This window comes from Podarcis raffonei, chromosome 8 (assembly GCF_027172205.1).
Source record: "Podarcis raffonei isolate rPodRaf1 chromosome 8, rPodRaf1.pri, whole genome shotgun sequence".
NCBI lineage: Eukaryota > Metazoa > Chordata > Lepidosauria > Squamata > Lacertidae > Podarcis > Podarcis raffonei.
Window position 1 is genome coordinate 49140493 of NC_070609.1, and position 13668 is coordinate 49154160.

Here is a 13668-nt window from a genome sequence, read left to right on the forward strand (position 1 = left end):
GCTTCCAACCTCGTGTTACTGGCAAAAGAAGGGCAAGGAAGACCGTGCCTTTTAAAACTTAACAGTCGTAGTGGGTAGGAACCCTAGCTCAGTGGTAGAGCACATGCTTTGCATCCTTGGCAACTCCCAAGAATAGAGCTGAGAAAGGCCCTTTTCTGCCCAAGAACTGCCAGCCAGTCTGACCTGGTATCCGGCAGCTTCCTCTGCTCCTAGCTTTGCCACCTGTGCGCTCCAAGCAGGAAGCAGCTGTGCCTTGACTCTTTGCACACCTTTGGCTCCTGCTGTCCACAGATGTGGTAGATTACCAAACACTATGACCTGTGTGCTCCTAGAAATGACATGGCCAGGCCAGAGATCTGTCTTTTCAGAGTGCTGCTGGCTGACTGCAGCAAGGCTGAACGGGTGGCAGCCTTTCTTTACAAACTTGACGTCATCGTGCTGTCTGCGGACAGTCTGCCCAAGGATTTAGCTTCAGAGAGGTAGCAACGCTTGACACCAGACTCTTTTCCTTCTTAGCTGATGAGTCTCTGTGAAGACTTGGACCCAGAGATGAAGGCTGCCCTTGTGAACTCCAGTGATGATGGGGATCTGCTTGATGAAGAACTTCTCCTTTTCTGACAGCGGAAGTCCAGGCAGGCAGGCATGGGGCGATTCCCTGCCCACCCAGACAAAATGCATGGACAGGGAAAAGTGGACACGCCTGCAAGGGCTTAATCTGTTCAAAGTATGGTGTAAATAATTTATTACAAGCATGACCATGACTTTGTAACAATAAAAACCATGTTACAAATATTCTGGTTCGTCTTTCTTTTTCAGATTGGCTTTGGAATTTAATTTAAAACAAGTTGTCTCGGACTTAAACTGGGCTTTCCATCAGCTTGAGAGCCCCTAAAAATGAGCCTGTGCCTATGGCCAACACACCTTTATAACAGGTGCGATACCTTTTCTGAGCTCAACCAATCGCCACATCAGAGGGAAGGCAGGACAGCCTGCTTCCTTTGGCGAGACGGATATGGCTCTGTAAGACACTGCTACGGTCTTGGACACAAACACACACACGGAGAATAGTCACAGCAATGGAAAGCTTTTCACCAGCAAGCAGAAGCGAGTCCCCACCCCTTTCTGTTTTTTGGAGGATCCGTTAAAACGTATGTTTAAAACCCCCACTCAGTGTTGCTTTATGCAAAGCTGGATCAGGGCTCCCATCCAGGGCTCTTTCAGGTGGGCTCCTGCTGCACGCTCGGTTCCAATTTTACAGGATGGTTCTCTGCAGTCTCTGAAGCCTCCGACAGAGCCTCTGGCAGAGCCTCTTGCTCCAGCTCAGCAGCCTTGGCTTTGTCCTGAGTCTGGGTGAGGGGATGCACCATGGACATGTGGACGTTGAGGTTGTGGGCCTTTTCAAAGCGCTTCCCACATTGGTCGCAGGCAAACTCCAGCTCAGTCTCTGCTTTGTGTTTGGTCATGTGGTACTTGAGGGATGCTCGCTGCCTGCACTGGAAGCCACAGATTTCACACCTGCAGGGGGAAAGCAGAAAGCGGACCTCAGGCCTGCCACCTGGTCTCATCCCCATGAAGGAGGGGGAGCAGCAGCACAGCCTCAGCCTTGGAAGAAATATATCAGCTACTCTCAGACAGGTGAGAGGATGCTTCCAATAACCAAGTGTCTTTTATCTACTAAGAACCCTGAATACTGAGCTGCACTTGAGACCATTGCTGGGGCGGGAAACATGCTTCCAGATTTTAGTTTGGATGTCCCGATCAAAAATCCAGGACGCTGGTGGACGCTGTGTCCTCTCTGTGGGAATGGAATATCCTATAGGAGAAGTGACAGCTTAGCTCTTGCTAGAGTCAGACACTGCAGGGTCAGACACTTGCTAGAGTCAGACACTCCTTATAGACCGGAGCCAGCCCTCTGTTAGGAACTGGTGCTTTAACAAGACAGACTTGTATGGCAGCAGCACTCCTTAATTCTGAAGTGCAGGAGAGGCCACAGTCCACCAAAAGAAAACTGAGTGCTGCTCTCCACTATGACAAAATGATCAGTCACATGTACAGTCGTACCTTGGTTGACAAACACCTTAACAGTAGAACTTTCTGGCTCCCGAATGCCGCAAACCCAGAAGCAAGTGTTCCAGTTTGCGAACGTTCTTTTGGAAGCCGAACGTCCAGTGGGGCTTCCAATTGGCTGCAGGAAGCTCCTGCAGCCAATCGGAAGCTGTGCACTGGAAGTCAAATGAACTTCCGGAACGGATTCTGTTTGGCTTCCAAGGTAAGACTGTAGTTCTGCATTGAGACAGATGGTTTTGCAGGAAATGTTTCCCAAACCAGTCTTAGAATCATCATTTCCCACACTACTGGACGTATGAACCAAAAAACCAATCCCAGGACCCAAAATGTGTGTGTGCGCGCTTGTGTGCCACATCTTAATTTGGAAGTGTCATTATTGGCGCATCTGCAAGGGAGATGACCTTTCTTCAACCACGTTAGGGCATACTAGTTTTCAAATTCAGCTTTGAGTAATCTAAAGATGCCCCATGAAGGCAACACAGCTTATCTGTAAAAGGCCATAGGCAAAGTGTGCTTACTGGAGAGGCTTTGCTCCTGAGTGGCGCATCTGGTGAACGGAGAGGTGTTTGCGTTGCTTGAATGTCTGGCCACATTCGTCACAGATATAGTTCCGCACCTCTGCAATGGGAGAAGGGAACAGGGTTGAAAATCACAATGACTTGGGTGGCCATAAAAAAAGGGGTTTAGGAGAATTCATGGAGGAAAAGGCTATCAACAACGAGTGCAGTACTAACCCCCCAACCCCAGCATCAAAGGCAGTCTACCTCAATACTAGCAGCTGGAGAATGTGAAGAAGCCTGATGCAGGCTTTCCCTAGGTATCTGGCTGGCCATTGTGGGAGCTGCAAGCTGGGGATGCCCCTCTGGCCTGACACCAGCAGCCCAACCTCTTTTTATGTTACTGGGACTCTCTCCATCATTGACACTCTTGGAAGACTTTGCTTAGGGGTTTACGATTGCATTTTGTGAGCCTCTTAAAGAGACTTCATTACATTAAGCAGTAAATAAGTAATGAAAATGAAATGAAGGAAAAGAATGGCGGCAGAGGATGGGAATAAGATGGCAATGTTTTCTGCAGTTTTTCCCCAAAAGTAACTAGAGCACTTTTCCAGTGTTTTCTCTGTGATGATACAGAGGTCTGCAGAGTTTGTGGGCAGGTTAACAGAAGATCCATGAATATCATCATTATTTTTATTTTTTATGTTTCTTAGTTGCTTCATACAGAACAGCCTGCAAACGACCTAACTTAACAAAATGAAAACAGATAAAATTAATTAACAGCCAAATTAAAAACAATAAATTTGCAATTCAAAAATTCCTAAAATTTTCTTCCAACAATACAGGAAGAAGGACAGTTTTTGTCCTATCCAACTAAAAGATGAGCACCACAGTAGAGGCTAACTTAACCACCAGAAGCCTGGGCTAAATAAAAATGTCTTACAATGATGGTGCCAGGTATGTCTCCCTGGGGAGAGCATTCCAGATGGGGGCCCACCACTGAAAAAGCCTGTTCTCCTGTGCCATCTGTGATGCCTGATTCTGGCCAGGGCATTTCTTTCTCTTCCATGCAAATCCTCCATCATTCTCTCATAAGCGCAACATACCTGTATGAATGAGCTTCACATGGCGCTGAAGGTACCGGTCAATCATGAACACCTTGTTGCAACCTGGATGCGGACAGGGCCTTTCTCTGACCTCCTCATGATGCTCTTTGATGTGCTTCTAAATCCAAGAAGAGAGATGGAGATCGTCACACAGAGCCACCCTTTCACTCCATGCAGGGCAGTGACAATCTGACCACCTATGGCAGGCTTGGCTAACGGGGGGCCCTCCAGAGGTTTTGGACTACAAGTCCATGTGCTGGCTGAGGCTGATGGGGATTGTAGTCCAAAACTTCCTAAGGGCAACTGGTTGGCCAAAGCTACTCCACAGCAGCAATCACGTGAACAGAATGAGAAAGGAGGACACTGCATCCATTTCCTCAAACTGGCAGCAAAATCTGGATCATAAGCTTTTCTCCTTGTTTTTCTCTTGTAAACTAGGGTTACTCCCTCCCGTTAGGCAGGGCTGTCAATCATTACAACCTGGCTTTTGATTGGTTCGCTTCCACCCAAAGGAACCGGGGGGGGGGGTGGAGGTAGCAGGGAGAGAGATACACTTGTTCCAGAAAGTAAAGTCCCGCTGTGGGTCTGACGACTCCAAAGCTAAATGTAACTAGTAGTTATCCACATACCTTCATGCCATCTGCACCTCTGTACACAGCTGTACAGCCCTGATAAGGACACTTGTAAATGGTGGGCAGCTCTTCCCTTAAAAAAAGCAGAAGAAAGAGGAACTGGTGAGAAGGCCGGACCATTCTTGGGGGTAGGAATCTCACACCTTGGAAGCTTTGGGTATATAATACCTTTCACATTTGATTTTCTTTTTCCAGCCAGGTTTGGGTCCTGGCTTCTTCCTTATTTTGGGCTCTTCAAGCTTCTTTGCTTCTCTGCTTTCAACTTTCCTGTTGTTGGATACCCTAACAGAGGAGGAACAGGGAACTGTTGCTGCATGTCAAGTGAAGTTATAAAACAGGGGGGAACGACCTCCCTACCCCTGTTGAGGGCTGCATCTCCCTATTTCTGTCCCCCTCCCCAATGCCTACATGAAATTAGGCCAGTGCAAGGCTCTCAGGCTGGCCACCCGTTAATAAATGCAAACATCTGAAAGCCTTACATAGAGACTAAATTGTTGAAATAAAGAAAAGAATCGACATCACCCATTTCAACAGCACAAAGATTTGCACAATGGAACATTCCCACCCTCTCCTTCCCCTGCGCTCTCAACAAATCTGCTTGGAGGGGTTGAGGGAGCCACTAAAACAGATTGAAGGGGGTTTTAGGGGTCAGGAGAATATTCCATTGTACAAACCCTTGCACTGACAGAGCGTTTGCATAGCTCTACTTAAAATACAATCCTAAACAAATGGATGCATTTGCGAGGAGGGTGAAAAGAAACCTGCTCACTCCTCAGAAAAGAGAGAATGTGCGAATGGGAGAGGAATGGATGTGGGCCTTTGCCCACCGAGAGTGGAGGAGGTTGCAACAGGTCAAATGCATTCGAGAGAAAGAAGCTACCACTCCTGTCTTTTGCCACAGCGAAAGGACAAGAAAAAGCCCTCACCTCTTTTCTGGGTAAGGCTCAAAGTAGTCGTCCGAAGACTGCGCTCTCTTGTCGTTCTCGTCGTCACTCAAGGAGTACCTGAGAAAGTAAACAGGCCCTTTCACTAAAGCAGAAGGCAGGTGAAGTCTCATTGGGCCTTTATGTTGACAGCGGGGGGGGGGGGGAGCTCAAGAGAAGTGAGCTTTCCTTCTTCAAGAAAACAACACACTCCAGACAGTGGCCGAGATCCACTCAATGTAAAGACCGCTATGCTACAAAAATGTGAGCAGAGAAACTGCCCTGCCATGTGGGTTCCTGGGCATCAAATAATTGGAAGCCCAGCCTTCAGAATCTTTTAAAAAGCAAGTGCCCAGCTCTAATCAGTTCCATGCTTAAAAGCTGAAGGTGGTGCCTGCAAAAGGTTTCAGGCCAAAGTAATGTAGAGAGCTGCCTTACACCAAGTCAGACCAACGACCCATCCAGCATGGTATTATACACTGACTGGTAGCAGCAGCTCTACAGAGTTTTAGGCAGGGGGCATTCCCAGCCCTACCCGGAGGTGCTGAGAATTGAACCTGGGACCTTCTGAACGCAAGGCAGAGGCTCTACCACTGAGCTATAGCCTTCCCCCATAAGACCACTTGCTAAGACTCTGTCTAGGCACCTCACCTGCCCACTGGTTGTTGTTGTTTTTGTCAGCTACATTTCTGTAAATCACTTAGAGGTGCTTTTTTTCAAAAAACAAACCCCAAAAACCCCAAAACCATCAAGTGGTATATACATTCTATTAAATAAGTAAAATAATAAGACTGCCCCAAGTGACATCCTTTGGGATCACTGCCATAGGCAGTGTGGATTTGTACCTATCCACATTCTGGCCCATCAGTGAGAATAATACATTCATTTTCATAAAAAACACACAAATACTTGGGCATCATTTATAACCTTTGTGAAGAACAAAGGTTATAAACAGAGATAGTAACTGCAACAATTAATTTGAACTAAACTTAAGGTAGTATTAAGGAGTTGTTGTTACAATTAATAATTTTGTATTTTTACTATTGGACTGCATTGCTTGTAATAAAGGCCACAAAAACTGCCCTTTGTGCTGTCCTGACCCCTCCCTCCACCCCCTAAACAAGCCGTCTCCAGTGACTGGACCCTCCAGTGAGGAATGTGATCCACTCCCGCCCCACAATCATTGTTCATGCTTGCAAAGGTGACATTTGAATCCCGCTCTTCTTCTCTCACCCCTCAAAAAGGTCACTGAACTCGTCTTTTACCCGCTCATCCGAGGCTGCAGAGGGAACCGGCTTCTCACTCAGTGGCCCTAGAAGACGGAGAAGAATGCGTGTTGCAAAGGGCGCAAAGGAAGGCACAATAGTCATCAAGGCACAACAGTCCTGCGGCACCCGACCCAGCGGAACATAAGAAGAGCCTGTCTGCTGGGTCAGGCCCACCCAGCCCAGCATCCTCTTCTCACGGTGGTCAGCCAAAGGATGTGGGCCTGAGCTCACCTTGGCAAGAGCCTGCTTCACTATGAGAAGACGTGAGTGTGTGGGCACGCTGGCTGGAGGGAAAGCCAAGTTAACGGGGCGGAAATTAAAAAACAAGAAGAATGCAAAGGGCACGCCTGGTTCCAGACAGCTGAGCTATAAATCAGAAATGCTGCCACTCAGCTCTGTGAACACACTGCTTCCACACAGGCTTGAACAGCTGAACACTCAGAAAGTAGTCATCATCATCATCATCATCATCATCATAATAATAATAATAATAATAATAATAATTTATTATTTGTACCCCACCCATCTGGCTGGGTTTCCCCAGCCACTCTGGATAGCTTCCAACAAAGATTAAAAATACATTAAAATGTCACACATTAAAAACTTCCCTGAACAGGGCTGCCTTCAGATGTCTTCTAAATGTCAGGTACTTGTTTATCTCTTTGACATCTGATGGGAGGGTGTTCCACAGGGCCGGCGCCACTACTGAGAAGGCCCTCTGCCTGGTTCCCTGTAACTTGGCTTCTCACAGTGAGGGAACCGCCAGAAGGCCCTCGGCGCTGGACCTCAATGTCCAGACAGAACGATGTGGGTGGAGACGCTCCTTCAAGTATACTGGGCCCAGGCCGTTTATGTGTATACTGTGTATATGTGTATGTATATATGTGTATATCATGCAAAGAAATGTGCAAAGACCTGTGTGGAGTTGTGACCCGCAATCCCCACGACATCCTGGAGATACATCCTTGGCATGCCACTTACCTGGACTGCCATTCAGAGGGCAGTCCGGCTGCGGCAGGCTTTCCTCCTGCAAAGGAGCTTCTGAGGCATCTTGGAAGGAAGGCAAATCCTGGCTCTCTGACACCCAGCTTTCTGTGCTAAGCACAGGCGGAGGAGTCCCGCTTTTTGCAGGTTGCTGGCTGGCTGCCGTACGAGTGGCGCCACACTGGGGTTCTGGCAGTGCTGCCGCAGCCACAGTACAGTCAGCCCCCACCCCGTTGCCCGTCACATGCGCCTGCTGCGGGGCAGGGTCCTTGTTCAGTTCCCACTTGACGGACAGGGCGTTGTCCACCAGCAAGGTGCTGCAGTCCGAATCTGTGCTCATGACATAATCATGACCCTCTTCACAGCCCCACACGGCCTGGATGATCCCGCAGTACTCCGAGGACAAGACGCCTTGCAAGCTGGGAGCAATCTGGCAGCTTTCGGCGTGGTTGTGGGTCCACATCACTAAGCTGTGGAGGCACTGGGGGCTGGATGTGATCAGGTCTTCTGTTGGCAGGGAGAAAGACAGAGGGTAGCAGAGACCAGGCATGCCACTGAAACACCTGCCCCGCACCATAAGCCCCAGAATAACTGGCTGGCATGGACTATGGCAACTGTGCTAGGTAGTAACACACACACACACACACACACACACACACACACACACACTCAAGGTATTTTATTTATGGAATTTATAGTCCACCCCTCCTCCTGAACACTGAACACATTGCTTTCTGTTAGGCAGAGTTACCTCTTGAAATTACACCACCTTCAGCTCCTTGGAGGAAAGATGGACTAGAAGTGTAATAGATGAACAATAAAGCCATGCTAAATACATGCAGCTTTGAATCTGCTGAAGGCAAGGGATGATAAGCTGCTGCTTCTTTATACTGAGCTTGGAAGAAGGAAAACCCTACTTGAATATCATCCTGCCTAATACTTGGTTTGCAGAGAGACTGACAGTGGCAAACAGTTGTGTGGGGCTCCTTGTGCAGAAGGGTTTATTTAGTGTGCTGTGACTTTGTCTCATACACAAATCAGGGTTATGCACTGCAACATTGATCAAAGCCTTTCTTCAGATGATGGATCAGAGACCAAGTACAAACTGTCATATTATTATGAAATATACAGAAAAGATCCATGTTCCCAACAGATCTTAGAAATATGCTTGCCTACACTTAAAAAGGAAAAATATTATTTACTTTGTTTATTCATATTCCACCCTTCCTCCTGAATGTTGCACACATTGTTTTCAGTGAGTAATTGCAAGATGCAACTGTGTCTATTTTATTTTGTTGTTTTTGTCTTTATTATCTTGGAAATAAAATTCAAGAAAGAGAAAAAGAGTTTGCTTGAACCTGTGATCTGGCAAAAGAAGCTGGGGAGCCTTAGCTAGAATTGCACATAGCTGGCTCATTGGCACTCAAAAGATGAGTTTTCCCTTTCTGTAGCTGACGCTGAGTTATTTTATTTTGGATCGGTGTTTTACACTGTTTTTATTTTAGATATCTTTGGGCTTTCATGCTGACGGTATCCTGCCTTGGGACTTCTCATGAAGGGCTGCTAACGGATGTTTTAGATAAATAAAAATACTAAATACTGCCTTCCCAGGCGGACACTGGAGCCGGCCCTAGAGTGCAGAGACCACCCTGGTCCCCACTAGACATAGGGAAATTGCCAGAGACTGAGCACCACATCAGCTATAAGCATAGGCAAAGTGGAAACTGTGGAAGCAACAGGGCAGCCACAACTGACATCAAGGAGAAAATTCAGAGGAGCCAAAACAATCCTACTTACCTAGAGAGGGAGCATCTCCTTTTGCAGCAGGAAGAGGAGGTTGGGCAAGGTTGTCCCTGTACACAAAACAGACGGCAGAGCAAATCAGATGCCTTCTAGGGAGGACAGACTCAGGCAGCATGTGCTCTGGTCTCAAAGTGGCAGTTTCACAAACAAAAAATGTGCACAGGCAATTTCCAGCTGCTGGAAACTGGAATTTTGGCCTTGCAAATAAGGCCACATACATTACGAACCCACAAAGTATTTCCCTAGCCCTCTGTACGAAGTGCAAGTCATTAGTGGGACATCAGCAGCCTAACAAAGTATTTTGTATACAGCTCATAAATGTCTGCCTGCTTGGGGGCCAAGTCTTGGTGGCTACCGAGACAAGCCACAAGCAGCCCAGCCTCCCGCGAGTGGAGAAATCCGCTCAACCTACTTTCCGTGTGGCTTGAGGTGGCCAGTGGGAGACAGGTTCACCTTCTGGATGAAGGCCTTGAGGATGCTGCGGCACTTGTAGAACTGGGCGTGGCACTTCTTGCAGACAAACTGGGGGAGGGCCGGGTCTTGCCGGACAGCCACCCCCACCAGCCGCTGGAAGTCCGTGAAGAAGACCTGGTCCATGCGCCGCTGCTTCTCGGAGCTCTCCCCCACGACAGGGACCTTTCCAAAAGCGTTCCGCAGGCTCCGAGAGGAAAACTTTCCGTGGCAAAGCCGGCAGTAAGCGGTGCTCACACCCCGGCCGAATCCTGCAAGGATTTCAGGAAAGAAAGGAGGTCACTCTGAGACTAGCATTGCCTTTAGAAGCATAATGAAGGTACAAGGCAGGCAGAGGGCCTTCTCGGTAGTGGCGCCCTCCCTGTGGAATGCCCTCCCTCCAGATGGCAAGGAGATAAAGAATTACACAACTTTCAGAAGACATCTGAAGGCAGCCCTGTTAGGGAAGTTTTTGATGTTTTGAGATATGCTGTAAGTCGCCCAGAGTGGCTAAGGAAACCCAGCCAGATGGACGGGGGGTATAAATAAAATTATTATTATTATTATTATTATTATTATTATTATTATTATTATTATTATTATTACCATTGGTCTACCTACCTCTGTCTCATCTACAGTAACTGGCAGCAGATCTCTGGGGTATCGGGCAGGTAGCTTTCCCAGCCTTGCCTGGAGATGCCATTGGGGATTGAACCAGGTGCCTTCTGCATGCAAAGCAGGTGTCCTACCACTGAACTGCAGCCCTTAAAAGACTCCTGGGCAGAGCAGGATGGCAGGAGGCAGGACAGAGGAGAAGCAAGCCCAACCGTTGTGTGAACTAAATCCCAGAGCATGTAAGTGGGTGGCAACCAGAGAAACACTATTAAATGGTCCTTGCCAAACACCCAGAAACATCCTTTTGGGACCTGGGGGGTTGAATTTAATGTATTTGTCCTCCGATTCCATCAATAAAACTTTCCATAATCACAACACCTAAAAGTGACATCCTGCATCAAATGCATAACTCAGCATCCTAAAAATTAGGAGTTTCTTCGAACACATCCAAGGTCCTAGTCCTCATGGATGAAAACATAAACTGTGTTAGTGAACACAGGAGCAACCTGAGCGGGAGTAAAGCATCAAGCTGAGTGTTCACCCCTGCTGTTGCAACCAAGAAAGGCAGCCCTGGTCATATTGTCACTGCCCCCCACTCCAGCCCTACCTTCTGGCATCCCTTCGCCTTTTTTGTCTTCGCCTCAGAGAGCAGTCCTTGCTTTGAACCATCCAGCTCCTGCTTTGCCCAGAACTGTGAGAGAAACAGGAACCAATTTCTTTTGTTTTCCTGTTTGCTTTCAAGCAAGTTCTGCTGTCTGTGCAGGGACCTGGTTTACAAACTGCCCACAGCCCCTCTGCAGCACTTCCTGACTTGGAAGAGCCACAGAGATGATGTCAGCAGTCTTTACTGTGGCACTGGCCAATCAGGCGACTCGTTGACTCAGAGGCATAGCAAGTCTCCTCTTGATCATGGGTGGTGGCCCACCTCAGCACTCAGGACCCTTTTTCGTCCAGGACCTCCCTCCCCAGCCACCAATTCTATGAGAGAGCAGAGCTGATTATTTTAAGGTAGAGAAGGCAGACAAATGAAACTAAGGTGCTGCAAATCAGGCCTAGAAAACATAAAGCATCAGCTTTCTGTATTGGTGCTGGTCTGCACATTTTCCAGGGAACCAAGATACCTGTGATTTCTTTTCATCCCTGCAAAAAGGCCCTCCAAGCAGCACAAAGGTTTTCTCCTCAAACCCTCAGCCTAGACTTCCCCAGAACCGTCTCTGCTAAGCTACACTAAAAAATCCATTCACCGATCAGCTTTCCCATGTAATAGTAAACACACTATACTTTCAAAGCACATTCCAAACATCTTTCCAGGCATTGTAGTTTAAGGGTTGCTGGGAATTGTAACTCTGGGAGGGTAGACAACAGTGCCCAGAATTCCCTCCCTCAATAACAATAAGGAAAAGTAGGGGAGCCTGCAGTCCTCCAGATGTTGCTAGACTACAACTCCCATCATCTGGGACTACTGGCAATGCTGGCAGCTTGAGACTGCTGGGAACTGGAGTCAAAAGACAGCTAGACTGTGCCCGGTTAGTGAAGGCAATGGAAAATTTAAACAGGCACATTTAACTGATCTTAGGCCAAGAACAAGGGTTACAGATTAACACGACACAAAACAGTCCAACGTTTCAACAAGTACATTAAGTACACATGTGTTTTTGTTATGGGTATGGAGGTGCAATTGCAACCCACGACCCACATGTTGGCATATGAACTGTCAGTGAGTGTGGGACTATCTCCACGCTAAATCAGTTCAGCAAATGTGGAACAAGATGGTCCCAGGTTATTACATCTGTAGAAACCATTATCCCACATCACACCTGGTATAAGAATGTAACAGGACAGATCTATGATTTATAGCTCCCCATAAGGCCTCAGCTTGCACATCTCTGCAAGGGAGGGGGGAGTGGAGACCAGAACATGTGGCTACTAGGTAGGGGAAAGCTGATTGATTCCCTGATTCCCTGGTGTTGGGGAGCAACACCATCGTTGTCTATCTAGCAGCATCAAATATGTATCATCTTCCACAGAATTATCAGTAAAAGATAAATTTTAAAAATGCAAGTTCCTGTTCTTGATACAGGGAGGAACAATATATGAAAATGGATGAGAAACTATTTGCTGCTAAGGAATCTGGGAGCTGAAGTCCATCAACCTCTGGAGGAAGGCCGGAGGTTGGTGTCAAGTCCTCTTCCTGGTTCATCCACGTGGCACCTCTCCATGCCTCTGATGGGCACTGATGGCTTCAAAATGGGAAGCCAGAGCCTCTGTCACCCCTGCTAGGTACTTGTCAGCTCAATGGTCAGGGCCTACCCACTGCACGGACAGCCTAAGCAGTGAGATTTAAGGAGGCCCAGCTCAACCAGCTGCCCCAGCGCCCTCTACATCTCGGCAGTTGCACGATGGTTGCGACTACAGCTACCCGGGATGGTAAAAAGTTTTGGGTGCGCCTTGGGGGTGGCGGAGCAGTTAACCTAGGTTGTGCATGGAAGCTCTACAAGAAATCCACGTGACTGGACTCCAAAGCTGCCCACTGGAGAGCTCCGGGTGGCAAAAGGCAGGGGCTCCTGCAGTTAGCATTTCAAACGTGACGGATTGAGAGAGGAGAGCGTTGGCTGTTTGCGCGCTCGCGCCTGCCTGCCTGTCTGCCTGGCGCACATCAGCGACGGATGTGCTGACCCAACGAACAGGAGAAGGCATTCTGCACGCGCTCTGTTGACTGCTTTTCACATCTTAAGGCCCAGCCCCGGCACTGGAAGCAGAGCCAGCCTAGCCCAGCCCAGCTCCGCCGCCACCCGCTGGCCAGTCCAGCCCCGGTGCCAAGGCGCCTCCCGAGCGCGCGCGCCCCGTCCGATCCCTGCCCGGCGCACTTCCCGCGGGGAAGCACGGCTTCCTTCCGAGCGCGCACGCGGAGGATCGGGCCGCCCGCCGGATCCCCGGAAGAGCGCGCTGCCGGGGTGCCCCTATCCGCCTGCGCTCACCCGCTGCCGCCGTCTCCGAGGCTGGCGAGGCCCACTGCTCGGGCTCCGGCTCGGGCTGCTGTTCCTGCTCCCGGGAGGTGGCGGTGGGGCGCCCCCGGCGGGCCCGGACACTCTTGGCCTCGACTGGTGGCGGCGGCGGTTCTGGAGCGCCCCTGGCCGCCGCGCCCGCGGGTAAGAACCGGCCGCGCCGATCCCGCTTCATGGCCGTGCAGAGCCCGGCCCGGCCCCCGCTCGGCAGGTTCTGGCTGCGGCTCCGGCAGCGCCTTGGCTCGGCTCCGGCCCGCAGCGCCCCTGGCGGACGGAGGAACCTGCCCGGGTAGGAGCTCCGCCCGGCGAGGGGCTCCC

At 49.2% G+C, this 13668-nt stretch overlaps 2 protein-coding genes across 8 annotated transcripts in view; one reads left to right on the top strand and one right to left on the bottom strand.

Moving 5' to 3' along the window:
• FANCA (FA complementation group A) overlaps positions 1-792 on the top strand; it is a 38423-nt gene extending 37631 nt beyond the window's left edge. For all 5 annotated transcript variants that reach the window (XM_053399914.1, XM_053399916.1, XM_053399918.1 and 2 more), the window contains one exon: positions 517-792. In XM_053399914.1, coding sequence (XP_053255889.1) covers positions 517-618 — 102 coding nt within the window. In that variant the 3' untranslated portion in view covers positions 619-792. The remainder of the gene's footprint in view (positions 1-516) is intronic.
• ZNF276 (zinc finger protein 276) lies at positions 715-13585 on the bottom strand. Of its 3 annotated transcripts, none has more exons than XM_053399927.1 (11): positions 13324-13585; positions 9693-10002; positions 9275-9330; positions 7475-7984; positions 6459-6537; positions 5229-5306; positions 4471-4584; positions 4300-4375; positions 3671-3788; positions 2586-2685; positions 715-1515 (listed from the first exon to the last, which is right to left on the bottom strand). In XM_053399927.1, exons 1-11 carry the CDS (start codon positions 13523-13525, stop codon positions 1218-1220), a joined length of 1941 nt encoding a protein of 646 aa, XP_053255902.1. In that variant the 5' UTR covers positions 13526-13585; the 3' UTR covers positions 715-1217. The 3 variants fall into 3 exon arrangements, with proteins under 3 accessions (XP_053255902.1, XP_053255903.1, XP_053255904.1); XM_053399928.1 differs by having other exon boundaries at positions 7475-7981; positions 13324-13584; XM_053399929.1 differs by lacking the exon at positions 13324-13585 and adding an exon at positions 10953-10977.
• Positions 13586-13668: the final 83 nt, after the last annotated feature.

Excerpts from the sequence above, each read along its gene's own strand:
- ZNF276 (XM_053399927.1), bottom strand. The coding sequence starts at position 13,525 with ATGAAGCGGGATCGGCGCGGCCGGTTCTTACCCGCGGGCGCGGCGGCC. Across the intron at positions 4,585-5,228 it reads GAGCCTTACCCAGAAAAGAG|GGTATCCAACAACAGGAAAG; the intron begins GTGAGGGCTTTT and ends CTCCTCTGTTAG. Across the intron at positions 3,789-4,299 it reads GAGGTGCAGATGGCATGAAG|AAGCACATCAAAGAGCATCA; the intron begins GTATGTGGATAA and ends TCTTGGATTTAG.